General features: G+C 42.1%; 1 protein-coding gene across 1 annotated transcript in view; it reads right to left on the reverse strand.

Annotated features, from left to right (window-relative positions):
- LOC136885934 (farnesol dehydrogenase) overlaps window positions 1-15,315 on the reverse strand; it is a 53,008-nt gene extending 37,693 nt beyond the window's left edge. The window contains exon 1 of the mRNA XM_067158633.2: window positions 15,034-15,315. Coding sequence (XP_067014734.2) covers window positions 15,034-15,165 — 132 coding nt within the window. The 5' untranslated portion in view covers window positions 15,166-15,315. The remainder of the gene's footprint in view (window positions 1-15,033) is intronic.
- Window positions 15,316-16,110: the final 795 nt, after the last annotated feature.

The following is a 16,110-nucleotide window of genomic DNA, read 5'->3' on the forward strand; positions in this document are numbered from 1 at the left end:
AATAAATGGTCTTCGTATGGAGTACACAAGATACGGTATAGGATACTAGGTAGTGGCGAGCATCCCTGCGTTTTCTCAAATACGTATTTGGTATGGCGTTGACGATGAAGGAGTTGTTAGAGGAGATGGACAAGAGGGCAGAGCAGGCCGAGATGAGGGAACAGGAGCGTATGAATGAACTTTCGAGTAAGTTGGAGGAGCAATTTAAACAAGCGGCGGATAGGTCAATGGAAGAAACTAGGGAACAATTTAAACAAGCTGCAGATAGGACTGACGAACAATTTAAACAAGCTGCAGATAGGACTGACGAACAGTTAAAACAGGCTGCGGAAAAAAGCGAAGAACAGTCCAGAGAGACTAGACAGTTATTAACACAGGCGGCGGAGAAAACTGAGGAGCAACTTAAGGTGGCGACTAATGAGTTACAGGGGAAAATTGACTTCGTTCGTACATGCTGTTTAGAAGGCATGGGAAAATTAGAGAGACAGCTAGAGACAGTAGAATTTAAAACACAGACGCAAATTGAAAAGATTAGAGATTCTGTTGAGGAAATTGCCGATCGGGTTACAGAACACATGACTAGCACAGATAAGCGGCTGGGAGACTTATCGCATACAGTAGAAGAAGCTACAGCAGAGATTACACTCCAGCGAGGCGCGATTGATAAGTTACGGATTGACACGGAGACGAGGTTGGAAGAGTTCACCGTGGACATCAGTAAACAAATTACTGAAGCTCAGCAGAAAACGGAAGACAAAATTGATTTGAAACTAAAGATGAAGCAAACGGAGACTGAGGAAAGAATGAAGGAAATAGAAACTCAGATTCGATTGGAAATGAAGGAGGACATTGCGGAGACAGGCAAGGAAGTCAAAGACATGATAATGGCTGATCGGGAAAGGAACAAGGAAGATCTACAGGTACTTGGTTCGAGTCTGGAGACGTGGACAGAGGTTTCACAGAAAAATCAAGTGAAGATAGGGGTTGTTGAGAAGGAAATCGCCTACATGAAGGATAAGTTAGAATTGTTGGATTTACGAACGGACAAAGAACTCAGTAAATTAAAATGTACAGTGCAACAAACCATTATAGAGAAGGCACCCAGTCAAGTTAGCGATAACGTAGCGTTGAGCGATCTTCTACAGTTACCGCGTCAGGAGGTCCATTGTTCAACTCCGAATGAAACACACAATGTTCCTATTTATAATATTATGAGGAGCAATGAAGAAAAACCACGGAAGTTTACAGGGAATGATGAGAGAACACCTAAAGCTTTCTTGCGTGAAATGGATGACTTCTTAGCAGATTACAAGGTACCACCAGAGCGTAAATTAAGGACAGTAGAAAGATTTCTAGGCGAAACCGTGGCTGAATGGGCGAATGCTTTCCGTTATACATTTACTACATATGAGGAGTTTAAGGAGGCATTTCTTAAAAAGTTTTGGGACGTATCTACGCAGCAATCACTGAGGATGGAATTGTATTCACGTAGATATCCGGCTACTACGCCAACGAAGTATTCTCCTTTTTTCATTTCTCAGATGCTAAAATTTCGTGATTTAGACATGCCCCCAAGCGAGAGCGAAATTATAGCAGCAATCTCTCGACAACTACCTCTTGAAGTGCAGAGGACATTAATTGCAGCTAATGCTAAAACTGCAGCAGAGGCGGAATTGACTTTAAGACAGTTAGACTTAACATCTAGTCAAAACCAGCCTAGGTTGAGGCATGTTGAGGCTATCCATACGGTAGGGGTGGAAGAAGGAAGTAATCCACCGAAAGTAAGGAAGAGAAATGATTATCAAAGCTTAGGGACTCAAACAGCGACACATGAGCAAGCCAACAGGAGTGCTGTACATCAGGATGGTAACTGGCAGCGGAGAGATAGAAGAGACCAGTTTCGAAGAAATAATTATCAAGGTAATAGCCTAAATCAGCGAGGATGTAGCTATCCAAACGGAAATAATGGGAGGACCTATAGGTACAAGTATAGAAATTATGGTGGACCCAGAAGACCATATTATCGTTGGGACGAGAAGGAGCGAAACCCCAGAGGAGGAAGAGACAATTACCAGGAGAACCGTGACCAAAGAAGAGAAGAATCAAGACAATACGTTGAAGAGTTGAGAGGAAAAAGGCAGGAGGAAGACCGGTGGAGAGGAGCCATACAAGCTAATGGTAACGAAGAATGTCATGGAGCTGAAAGTGTTGCGTACAGGGAATACCGTGTAAGGCAACAGGAAAACAGGTTGAATCCCAATGCTCCTAATTACGAGAGTAGAGGAAATAGTGGTAGTAAAGCCCAATGACGATCACAGAAAACATAGAATAGACGATATCCCAGAAGGAGAAGAAGAAGAAGGAGAGATGGCAGAAGATGAGAGTGAAGATGATGGAGAAGAAGAAGAAAACCCGAATGATGAACCTGTGATGGTGGATGCAGATGACCCGGAAGAAGACACGGAGAATGTCAACTTCGCGCAGATGGAAAGAGACAATTATTCAGAAGAAGAAGATTGTGAAGAGTGTGGTGGTGTGCAGAGACGTTTTCATGCGTTACTTGACATCTACTACAACATCCGCCAAGATAATGATAGACTGTGGGAAGAGAATACAAATTTGCGAGACGGCAAATAGTACTAAAGGAAAGAGATTGCATACATTCAGATGATTATAAATAGTCAAATAATACATTTAGAAAAAAAATAAATACTCCATATTCATTTTTTTTCCCTGGGTAAGAGGAGGATGAGCCGTATCCGACCGGCCCATAATAATAATTGGAATATTATTTGACCAAACATGTGAATTTTATTCATAAAAAGTTACAGTACAATATGTTAAAGCATCGTATCCCAAGATAGTTAATACCGGATGTTGAGCAAGACTGTAAGTCGCTGGATGTTGCTTCATATTTCCGCATGACCGTGAGAAAGTAAGCGTACCCAAGCGCTGGCAAGGACCGACACGTGTATTACATGCTGACCAAGCAAGATATTTCAGCCAATGGGAATTTATGGATTTGGCAAACATGGAGGCTACACCGCGTCATATATTAATTCCAGGATGACCAACATGCTCTGTGGATAAAGTCAGTTTCTGTAGACAATCGGTTTTCCACAGTTTCTGAAGTTAGATATATTTGGAAATGTATTATAGAAATTGGTGGAAGAGATTTGCTAATGTTTGAGCTGTGTTTTATAAATATATCACAATAAGTATTGTATCATCATACATGACGAACTCTCTGATTGGTGGTTGGTTCAGATACCCGGGAACCCCAACAATATTAGCGTCACCGAAGCCTCCTCAGTAATCCAAGCTCTGGAGAGCGTCACTCTGTAGTTGAAATTTGAGCAGTACGGATGTATTAACTCGGCACTCTGTAGGAAAAGTTTGAACAGTGCGGATGTACCAACTCTGTGACTGGTGATTGTAATTAACGTGGCGTTATTCCAGAAATAGTAACTGGTTCTCGTTGATACTTCAAATTGTGCAGTCGTAATATTTACTGTGCTTTGACAGAGTTTACTTTTAATCGATAAAGACGGTGTAGTGACCGCTGAGTAACAAGTGTGGTGGAAACGTGCTAGTGTTTCACTATTTCGCGACGGGCGCGTATTCGCGTGGAACTTCCGTACCGAACCGTGGGCTGCTTTTAAAACTGTAATTTTACCCTTTTAGTGAAGTGTGTTATATATATGTGAATCAGTGTGTTAGCTGATCTGGTAAAAGAAAGGGTATTTCGGCTCGCAGCATTAAGCAGCGAAGAGGTTATCAACTATAGTCTTCTGTGTTCCAGTGAATTGTTTTCCAGCAAGATGATGGATACACCTGCAGAGGAAGGAAGTGCATTCCCACATGTTAAGGATGTGATTAACATGGTGTAGATCCCAAAATTAGTGGGGATGTAAGCTGCTATCCTGGTTCCCCGAGAGTCATCTAAAGTAAGATGCACGTATTATATATGGCATGATATGTAAGTTATGTTAAGGTACTAGGGCAGTGTAGATAGAATTTTTATTTTCATTTAAAGTAAGCCTGACGGCATGTATTTGTTAAATTTTGTCACTATGGTAGATTCGGATACGAGATTAATGCATGTTTATTTTATTTTTATTTTGCTTTATGATTAGATGTTTGGGAAAATGAGGGATTGATAGGATCAGTTATTGTTGTAAATATAGTACTTAGAGTAGGATATTCCGAGTTTTCCTTAAATATATGCTAGAAGGGCTAGATCGACAGGTTCATTTTTATATTACGTCAAACACGTATCAATTCACTTTATTTCGGTTATTCAGAGAGACAGGTATAGCTATTTTGCATGATGCATGGTTTTACAGAAGCTGCCAGAAGGAGCTGCAGAACGTCGTTGTTAAATTAAGATCTTTGAAGTTAAGTTGGATTCTGTTTGCCTGATGGTCTGCCAAGGACTTGAACAGCGTCTCGTTATGTGGAAAGGCCAGTAGGATTCATGAGGAATGATGAGATAATAATTGCATGCTTAATTATAATGTATTGGTACAGGCCGATTGTATGCCTGACAAGATAGAGAGAAATTGTGCAGATGTGTGTATGTCTGCCTAGCGTCTTCTGAGTATATTGTGATCAGAATGGACAGTGTTAATTCCAGACTATTGAGTCTGATGTTGTTAAATGGCCCAAGCATGCTAAGAAGCAATTAATATACGGGAGTTTCCGTGTAGTTGATGATGGGCGTTATCTCATGGCAAGTTGAGTCCTGGCCTGTGTTATCGGCATGTGTGAAAGAGACAGTATTTCCTTGTGGCGGCCACGGGAGACAAAATCCAATCTTTAGCGTAGTGGAGTTCAATATTTCTTTACAGCTCGTAATCTACCCGGAAGTACATGACGGATGACCGCGCTGTTGAGCGCTCAAACGCAGCAGAAGGAGGCAATGTTGCCCATTGCTTTCTTCATGACATCAAGGATTATTTATATGTTTTTCTCTTACAGGATGGTTTTACCTTATTATTTTGTGATTGTATACCTTGTCTCGTTGTTTTTAAAGGGAACAGCCCGAGTGCTGATGTATTGTTGGTTTATCTAGTTCTGTCTAGATCTTTTGTAGTGAACCGGGATTCACATTAGAAGCAGTGTAGCATTTAAGACTTTACTCGATATCCGATGTATATATATGTTTAGTTTGATTATTTGAATTATTGTAAATATAGTGTAGGATTTGCCCCTAGTATTTTGCATACCTTACATAGCGTCCGGTGCGTCTTAAGTATTTTTTTCTTTCCGTCGTAATTTTTCACATGATGTAACTTTGATTTTACGGAAATAGTTGACTCTCGGGAGTAACTTAATTTTGAAACCGTATCGTTGGGATGCGATAATGTGAAACTCCATACCGAAATACCAATGGCAGTGTTTGCATACACTTGTTGCCATACAACATAAACATTGGACTATGAGAAGATACTCAGTCTTGATTTTTATATATGTTCTTTATTGAACTTGTTTTTCTTTTAATGTCAAATTTGTATTATCACTCATTTAACGTTTCTGATTTCGATTTATTTTATTACTTTGAGTTCATTTTTTTTACAAGTTATTATTTTTTTATTCAATTATTTTCGTGTGATTTGATCGGGGATATTTGTTAATAAATCCATCTTACCCCCTATGATTGTTTCTCATTCGTGTTATACCTCCATTTCCTGTCATTGATTGCTATTTTAGTGTTGAACTTCGACTTTTATCCTGACCCAATCGACAACCAACCCACACTCTGCCCAACCCTGAGTTAGTCGGATGTTCATACAGGAATGGAGGCATCGTCCTAGAGGGTATTTACCCCTGGGTACGGTACAGTAGGATATAAGAGGGGATCGCTCAAAGCAAACTGGAAAACAAAATACTGTAGAGCTGTTCCCGCCAGGTCTTTAAATACCAAAGAGGATAGAATACTACCAACTTGTCTATTCCATAGCCACATTTATAAATCGATGAACTATAAAAATTTTACTTTTTATGTTGTCAAAATAAGGACATGATATTGCGATTTTCTTTAATTAAAGTGTCTAGTTTATAAATGTCACTATAAAAACATAACATGCAATTTTGCATTACGACGTTGCTGGTTTTATTTCAATGATGTTGGTAACATTGGGAAGTTCTGTTTTTGCGCGCTCACACGAAGTGTTTGAGTTCGTGAATATTTTGGCATTGCAGGTGTTATTGTGTGTTTAATTATACAGTTTTATAGATTTTTATGAGGAATGTGTATGTGTGTTGGGGTTGTTTGCGTGTTTGTTCAGTGTGGAAAACTCAGTGGAGAGCCTCTTGAAAACCACATACCGGTATGTTTCTAAATATTTCTATTTTTTGGAGGGGTATGCGTTACAGCACAGAACTAACATTCTGTACCAGCCGCCACTGAATAACTTAAACCAAACCAAACCAAACCCCATGGCACTACAGCCCTTGAAGGGCCTTGGCCTACCAAGCGACCGCTGCTCAGCCCGAAGGCCTGCAGATTACGAGGGGTCGTGTGGTCAGGACGACGAATCCTCTCGGCCGTTATTCTTGGCTTTCTAGACCGGGGCCGCCATCTCACCGTCAGATAGCTCCTCAATTCTAATCACGTAGGCTGAGTGGACCTCGAACCAGCCCTCAGGTACAGGTAAAAATCCCTGACCTGGCCGGGAATCGAACCCGGGGCCTCCGGGTAAGAGGCAGGCACGCTACCCCTACACCACGGGGCCGGCACTGAATAACTTAACTGATTCTAAAATAACTAACTATATTCTGAGTAATATACGTGCATGTGTACACATATGATATACAAAACAAAATCCTGCCTGACGACTCCGTTAAATCCAACATTAGGATAAAGCAGCGGGAAGAAAGCGAGGACTAGGCCACCGTTTGTAGTTTGTCCGAAGAAAACTAATCATATATCGTCGCTGTTTCTGCTGAAGGTAGGAATAGCTCATATCTCAAATCCTCAATGTAGAAGGATTCTCTGGCGATTACATATGCCAGGCGAGAGAGTGTATACTTTGAAATGCATATGACCTTTTTTCAGGAATCCTGCTTTTAATTTTTCGATTTCTTTGAGGTTCTTCTTTTCGACTTGGTCCCAGATTAATGCCAAATTTTCAATTTAAATTTATTTAACGCAGAATTTAATGGTAACTTCCGTTAATTTCGTCTACTGTTCATAGTTGATAAGGCAGCTATAACTCTCTCCCGAACATGGATACAGTATACATTTCCAAGGGCCTGTAATGTGATTCCTAAGTGTTTGTAATGTGTGACGATCGAGGGTGTTTCTATTTTAAAAATTACAACATCATTAACTGTCGGTTTGCCTCCTTTCCTGAAAGTCATTGACACAGTTTTGTTTTCATAACTGAAGTTCGTTCTCGGTTATCCCTACTGTAAGTTTGTTGAAAGCCTCCTGATAATTGGTTAACTCAGTGGATACAAGCACTCAATTTCATTCATTCATTCATTCATTCATTCATTCATTCATTCATTCATTCATTCATTCATCTGAGGTTGGCGTCAGGGAGGGCATGTGGCCGTAAATAGCGTACCCGACCCGGTACCAGGAAACAGGAATTAGGTGTAGATAAGCAGTACTGTCGAAAAGCACTATTTTTTAATTAAAGTAAAACCAGCTGCCTCTGTGGATCCGTGGTAGAGTGTCGGCCTCCGGATCCCAAGATAGCGGGTTCAAACCCGGCAGAGGTAGTCGGATTTTTGAAGGGCGGAAAAAAAGTCCATTCGATACTCCATGTCGTACGATGTCAGCATGTAAAAGATCTCTGGTGACACATTTGGTGTTTACCCGCCAAAATTCATTAAATCTCAGCCATAGACGCCCAAGAGAGATCCGCTTTACTCGGTCTGCCATCTAGTGGGCCTAGAGTAAAACGGAACGTCGAAATTGACGAGCAGACAGCCAGATGGCGTCAAATCGAAATGTCTGCACACGGTAGCTGAGGCCATACGATTACTATTTTATTACAGTAAAGCCGAGGAGACAGGTTTGGACTGGAAGACCAATGCAGTCGAATCTGATTTAAGTACGTTAATTACATTATACGGATGCACCCAATACTTTCTTCTTTGCCTTTAAACACTACTACATCACTTGACGAGCTCATTGCTGAATCTGATTGGAAATTTGTCTTGCAACAGACATCGTATCGTACTGGTGTCTAGCCGACCTACTCTATACGAAACCGAGCTCGATAGTTGCATTCGCTTTAAGCGCGGCCAGTATCCAGTATTCGGGAGATAGTGGGTTCGAACCCCACTGTCGGCAGCCCTGAAGATGGTTTTCCGTGGTTTCCCATTTTCACACCAGGCAAATGTTGGGGCTGTACCTTGAGGCCACGGACGCTTCCTTCCCATTCCTAGGCCTTTCCCATCCCATCGTCACCATAAGACTTATCTGTGTCGGTGTGACGTAAAACAATTGTAAAAAAAAATCTATACGAAGAGATGTCCTCGCTATTGCGTGTTTCTGTGCTAATTTCTAGTGTGATGCATATAAATGAAGATGTTTCAAGATAGAGGGATTCACCAGACATAGTTAAAATCCGCGATCCGGTCAGAAATCGAATCCAGGATCCTTTGAACCGACTACTCAGCAAAGGTGCCGGACATGCTCTTACCGCAATTACATTGGCTTAATCCCTGCCATATAAACAAATACAATAAGGCAGTGGTTTTCAAACGTTGCGTCACGACGCCCTGGGACGTCTTGAATGAACTCCAGGGGCGCCGTGGAGTTTTTCATATTAGCAGTGGCAATCATAGAAACCAAGTACAGATCAAGACTCCAGTTGTCCCCCCCCCCCCCCACACACACTTTGTGGAGAAAATATTACATTTTTATTCCATTTTAGCTGGCTGAAGATAGGAATGATTAAAGAAAGCAATTTCTACAATTATATTCTTTAACTATTAACAAGTCCGCCTCTGTGGTGTAGTGGTTAGTGTGATTAGCTGCCACCCCCGGAGGTCCGGGTTCGATTCCCGGCTCTGCCACGAAATTTGAAAAGTGGTACGAGGGCTGGAACGGGGTCCACTCAGCCTCGGGAGGTCAACTGAGTAGAGGTGGGTTCGATTCCCACCTCAGCCATCCTGGAAGTGGTTTTCCGTGGTTTCCCACTTCTCCTCCAGGCGAATGCCGGGATGGTACCTAACTTAAGGCCACGGCCGCTTCCTTCCCTCTTCCTTGTCTATCCCTTCCAATCTTCCCATCCCTCCACAAGGCCCCTGTTCAGCATAGCAGGTGAGGCCGCCTGGGCGAGGTACTGGTCATTCTCCCCAGTTGTATCCCCGACCAAGAGTCTGAAGCTCTAGGACACTGCCCTTGAGGCGGTAGAGGTGGCATCCCTCGCTGAGTCCGAGGGAAAAGCCGAACCTAAAGGGTAAACAGATGATGATGATGATGATGAACTATTAACAAAATGATTAGCGAAAATACCCACAAAATGTCGTTCGTCGCCGATAACCGATTTGTATAGCGGCGCAACCAGAAGTGGACACACTGCATGTGGTGTGAGGAGGGGTAGCAGAGGTATATTTTTTTGCCAAGGTCATGAACACTAAAGTATGCTTCACCCGCTTGCCGGGCGCATTCGTCAGTCTGGCAGTCTCTTTAGTGTCTTAGTTTCCTAATGTGTAGTCAAATACTAAATTATTTTAATTGTATATTCACGCCGTACTTATATTTGTAATAAATGTGTAATATTGTTCATATGGTGAACTTTTATTGTATAGCATTGAATCAAATCTCACAAAACTACACAGCTAAAAAAATTAAGGGAATATGTTTTGTAACGTCCGGTATGTGAACGTTAATTTGGTAGATGGGGTTCCAATGGTCGTACAGCATACCTTGAGACTTTAGCTAGTCAGGGTATGTCATATCTAAGTTATACTCCATCTGTAGGTGTAGTCATGCATTAAACTGTCAGGTGAACCCACAAAACAAAGTGAATAGCGGCGCGTCCGTGTGTCCTTGTGAGGTACACAGACTACTGCGGTCGTTTGAGCATGTTGTACGTCAACCAGCACATCCCATGAGGCATTTTTAACGAGGTTCAAGTCGTAAGGGCCGTCACTTTGATCCAGGATGGATGGACTTTACCTCATGTTGCTGTGGATCTCAATGTCTCTCCGTCAGTTATTCACCGCTTGTAGAATCGCTACAGTGAGACAAGCCAGTTCACAAGGAGGGTTGGACAAGGTCGTGGACGCATGACAACCCCACCGATATCTGACCATCTGTGCGTTGCGGCGTCGTTCAGCAACTGCCAGAGAACTGCAACAAGACCTCAGGAGGGTCAGTGAAGTTACGGTGTCTGACCAGACAGTAAGGAACAGGTTAAGAGAATTGTCCTTACGACCCAAACGTCCTGTTTGAGTGTTCCGTCTAACGTAGCAACATCGCGCAGCTCGCCTTCTGTTTGGCCGTACCCACGTCAACTGGCAACTTCGCCAACGGAGACGTGTTGTTCACAGACGAGTCCAAATTTCCCCTGACAGAGCGTGATGGACGTCAACGTGTATGAAGACGCCGTGGTGAGCAGTTCATGCCAAATATTGTCGAGGAAAGCGACCGATTCGGACAAGGTTCTGTGATGATGTGGGGTGGCATCAATATTTATGGCTGTACGGATCTTGTCGTCGTCCATGGTAATCTTACCACTGCGGGGTGCATCGAGCAGATACTGCTACAGCATGTGTTGGTTGCTGCATACGGCGTTGGCCCTGAATACGTACTCATGCACGACAATGCCAGGGCTCATGTAGCGCGCATCACCAGAGCTGTCTTGCGAGAACTGGACATTCAAGGGATAGAATGGCCAGCAATGAGTCCAGACCTTAATCCCATTGAGCATGTGTGGGATAGGCTTGACAGAAGTGTTCGTGGGCGTCCTGTTCCACCACAGACTCTCCAAGACCTCGAACAGCCTCTCATTGAAGAATGGGACCTGATACCGCAACGTGACCTCCGACGACTTATACGGAGCATACTACGTAGATGCCAAGTTGTGATAAATGCTCGTGGAGGACATACACCATACTGAAGCTCACCAACTGTGATAAAAATCCACCCTGGAGGACTGTTATCACTTTGTTTTCGCTCCTATTTGAACATTTCCGTTTGTGTTCTGAAAATGAACGCAAATCCATCGATGTTCTTTTGTATACTTTAACGGTAAAGAATAAAGGTTTAGTTGGTAATACAGCTGGGTGTGAGATATTGTTTTGTGAAGCATGGCATACGTTCAAAAACATGTTCCTCTAATTTTTTGTACTGCAATTAAAATGGTAAACTGTCAACCTTTACCTCTCTGTCGAATTTCGCTCAGAGAGCATAAAAAGAAAAGCTTTCCAATATTTACTGTATGCATATAACCCCCGTAACCCTCATCCGCTATATTCCACAAACTCGGGTACTGTTTGGTGTCTGTATATTTTTTTTGCCCCGCACTTTTAATTCCCCATACTGCAAAACTGTGTGTAGAGAAGGAAATGAGAACAGCTGTTTCTCAGTTAGTGCCAAGGTTTGGCAATCTGAGGTTTCACACTGATAAAAGTTTCTGCGCTGAAATTGTACTTTATCCATCATATTTTTTTTGGTAATATTCCTTTCATTTTAATTTAGTCTTCAATTTTTAAAAATAATAGAAAGAGAAAAAAATTCTGTTTTGATTTTTTATAACTTAGTAAAGGTTTTTCATACTGTACTGTGTTTGTACAAGTTTTTTTACTTGTACGTTGGTTGGTATATATTTTCACAGATTCTTTAGAGTAAAAGTCAAGTCTCTTACAAGGTAGTCGCAGCATGGATGTTCTTGGTCAGGGCAGCCATGGTTTCAAAAAAGGTTGTAAACCACTGCACAAAGGGTACAACCTTACTCTTTCTCCCCTGTTAATACTGAAGGTAGTGATTATAGTTATTTTTTAACAGTTTAGGGACCCTACTTGTCGATACGATATCTTACAGTTACTGTTAATCTTGCATGTCGTGTTGTGAAAATAATTACTGTTGCATTTGCGATTATAAGTGAAGCACACTTGCTTGTGAAAATAATTACTGTTGCATTTGCGATTAAAAGTGAAGCATATTCTCTTGTGAAAAACACTACTGTTGCATTTGCGAGTATAAGTGAAGCACACTTGCTTGTGAAAATAATTACTGTTGCATTTGCGATTATAAGTTAAGCATATTCTCTTGTGAAAAACATTACTGTTGCATTTGCGAGTATAAGTGAAGCACACTTGCTTGTGAAAATAATTACTGTTGCATTTGCGATTATAAGTTAAGCATATTCTCTTGTGAAAAACATTACTGTTGCATTTGCGAGTATAAGTGAAGCACATTTTCTTGTGAAAATCCCTACTGTTGCCTTTGCGAGTATAAGTGAAGCATATTTTCTTGTAAAAATCACTACTGTTGCATATTTTCTTTTTCTGTAGGATTGTAAATCCATTTGGGTAATAGCAGGTAAGTAGAACTGTGGCATTTTAAAATAATACATTTAATAACGAAGTTTAAGTGACGATCGCATTTTATTACGGCCCGACTTCATCCAATTCGTATGTATAGATTTCAATGATGATGTATAAAAAGTAAGAAAATTCTGCAAGAACTCCTCTGAAGAGGAAATCAACGTTACCTCATCTATATAAAGATCAATTCATTTGAAGTAGAAGGAAATTTCGTTATCAACCTAACATGACCTAACCTGATCTAAACTAACGTAGTCTTATCTCGTCCTCTCACGACTTTGGTACGGTCTGCAGACTTAGCCTGTGTGTATTCTTATCGTCTTACGGCATATGTACATGTAATATATTTGCTTGTGTGTATTATTATAGCGTGGTTTCTCTTCAGTCCGACAAGTATTAGCAAATTGCAAGAAGGGAGCTGAATTATTTACACAAGGCAAACACTGAAGATTACGGTCATAGTAACGCGTATATCAAAATAAAGGCTGATATATGTACGCTGGGTATTCAGCCCGAAGGCTGGTTTGATCTTTCACAGCTCCGCCAACAGCTGTCATAGATAGCATAGGTGTCACTGAGGAGACATACCAAGTAAATGACTGAAATAGTTTCCCGTTGCTTTGTTCACAGGGCCAAAAGTCACTACTACATATCAGTCTGTCAAGCCTACTGAAATGCATGCATCAACTGACCCTATGAGCAACATTTTCACACCATTCATAGCAGGGACTGGCTGCATAAGGATTGGCATTACTAGCGTCACTTATACCTCGGTCACTTTCACATCGTCAAAGCCAAGGACAGTGGCGTATGCTGGTATCAAGACGTGGGCTACCACTAGACTTAGGCTACCCCTTTTCGACAGTTGGTTTAGGGAACATCAAGCCTTAAGCATTTTGAGCTGCAGCCAACAGCCAACGAAGCTGCGCGCTGTGTTGTCAAGGCTGCTTCACAAGCTACTGCCCTGACCTCTCCTACCGCCAATACTCAACACCTGATCAATCGAATTGGTAGCCTAAGTTTTAGCAAATTGAAGTCCAGCCTTGAGGCTAAATGGATAGAATGCCTGCCTTTGGTCCGACGGCCCAGGTTCAATTTTCAGAATCAACCCCCTCATACTGTTAATTTCCCTGGCTTGGGAACTGGGTCTTTATGACGTCTTAGCCATTCATTTTATCCTTATTAGGTCACCACCAAGCCTATGCAGATGCCACGCACCATTATTACTATATTATTATTATTATTATTATTATTATTATTATTATTATTATTATTATTATTATTATTATTAACAACATCATCATAATCGTTAAATAACAACGTTGAATTTTACAGTGGTCGTACCCATCGTTCAATGGTTAATTATCTTCCTCGGAAGATCAGTGGTGGTGTCCGACCCATGATCACGGGTTCGATTCCAACCAACAAAAGAGAACACTAAACCTGAAAGATTGCGTTTCATTTTAGCAGATCTACCAATAAAAAGAAAACTATATTACTCCTATAAGAGCAGCCCTGCAGTGTCTTCCTACAAGGATGTAGAAGTAAAAGGGAGTGAAATACCAGCACTCCGTTATCTATATATTTAAGACAGAAGGATGAGGTGAGGAAGTATATACGATGAGTAACGCATGGTGATAGTTAGCAGTGGCGATCTGACGGACCGAAGCCTAGCACAGCTATCCTCCGCCGGTCCCCGCACCTGTAGGCAGACAGCAGCAAGCCGCGTGAGGCGAGTCGATGGGAAGGGTCGAGAGTCTGGGCTGCAATATCAGTCTCCGAAGCCTTGTTCCCAGAAATACGTGCGACGTGTTTTCTCATTGCTTTCAAGGTTTGCAAATGGAACAATGTGTCAGATGCTTACAATATAATGTGCTTTAGATTTCCATCTCTCGCATTTGAGGTTTGGGCTTCACTGATAGCCTTGGTAGCCCTCAGTATACGCCACTGGCCAAGAATGAGACTGGGGCAGGTCAATGAAGGTAACAAATTGCTGTATCCCATACCAGAAGATATAGTGCACTGTAAACACTACACCTTGCCAGCAAAGGCATAGGTTGAAATATATAACATTAAATAGAGTGAGGGTGAGAGAGAGAGAGAATGTTTATTTACTTAATACCTACAATATTTGAGTTAGAAAACCAACTTAATTATGACTATCTTGACTGATCATTTACTTGGAGAAGGGAGCTGCCATTATTGATACTTACACTGAGGTTAGTTTTTTGATAGTTTTGTCTCATGATTTCAGTATATAACTAGACAATTTGACATCAGTGATGAGCCATTAAAAAAAAAAAAAGGGAATAGGGCGGTGACATTTGACTTTTACCGTATAACATTACGTGCTGGCATATGATACTCACCTTTCACACCAGGCAAATGCTGGGGCTGTACCTTAATTAAGGCCACGGCCGCTTCCTTCCAACTCCTAGGCCTTTCCTATCCCATCGTCGCCATAAGACCTATCTGTGTCGGTGCGACGTAAAGCCCCTAGCAAAAAATGATACTCACCTCTATCTTGTCCGCTCTCCGTGCCACACCGACGACATGAACTCCGTGGTCTTGTAACTGGTAGGCTATAAATGTTCCTATACCAGAACTAGTCCCAGTAACTAACGCTACACGACCTGACCAACGCTCCATGTTCACTGGTGATGCCTAATAGACTAAACTCTGCTTATGATAGTCCGCTAGTGAGTTACGTGATAAGATAACGAATGTTACCTTATTTAGGCTTGAGAGAGCACCCTCCTTAAGCTAACGGCATGAGCACTCACTCACTCACTTACTCATTCCCAGCCAAGTACTCGCTCTGAGCAGACAACGGAGTACCGCCCGTAGCCACCAGAAGCGCGCCACACCAGCCAGCAGTCGTGAGCTCCCGTCTCACGCCCCGCAACCAGCTCCTCGCCAGCCAGCCAGCCAATCCCAGGGCAGGCACACAAAAGAAGAAAGCATATCTTGTCTAGCGCTCAGTGTAGTCACCCGTTCCGTTCTTGTCACGTTGAGATACGATACCTAAACCTGAACTGACAGTACTCACTGAGTTGCGCCAAGTAAAACCCGGTCCTCGCAAGAGTTTGACCGTTTCCAATGCTTCACGCATCCCAGCCTTCCAACTATAGACCCAAACCTCTATCTACACGACCCTAATTTCGACTACCTCGCAGCAATGGCACAGTTATCAGTATCTTCTATCGAAGAATTATCAAGAACTTCTATCGAAGTATTAACAAGAACTTTTTCACCCAGAACCGAATCCAGCACCTTCACCTCTCCCTCAAGTATGGACCACCCCTGCAGATCGAGTGGCTGGGGCCCATACAAAACCACACATCCTACCAAGCCAACAGAGGGATAAGAGAAAGAAGAAGAAGAGGAATAATAATAATAATAATAAGAAGAAGAACAAATAAACAACTACGAACAACCCTACCAATACCTCAAATATGACACCCCCTTCCCAGTTTCCCCTAAATGTTAATCAATTATCCCTCTCCTCACGAACACAGGACCCGTTCCAATCACCCACCACCTAATCATGAAGTAATTACACCACACACACCATGCCACATAGCAATCATAGAA

This window comes from Anabrus simplex, chromosome X (assembly GCF_040414725.1).
Source record: "Anabrus simplex isolate iqAnaSimp1 chromosome X, ASM4041472v1, whole genome shotgun sequence".
Lineage (NCBI taxonomy): Eukaryota > Metazoa > Arthropoda > Insecta > Orthoptera > Tettigoniidae > Anabrus > Anabrus simplex.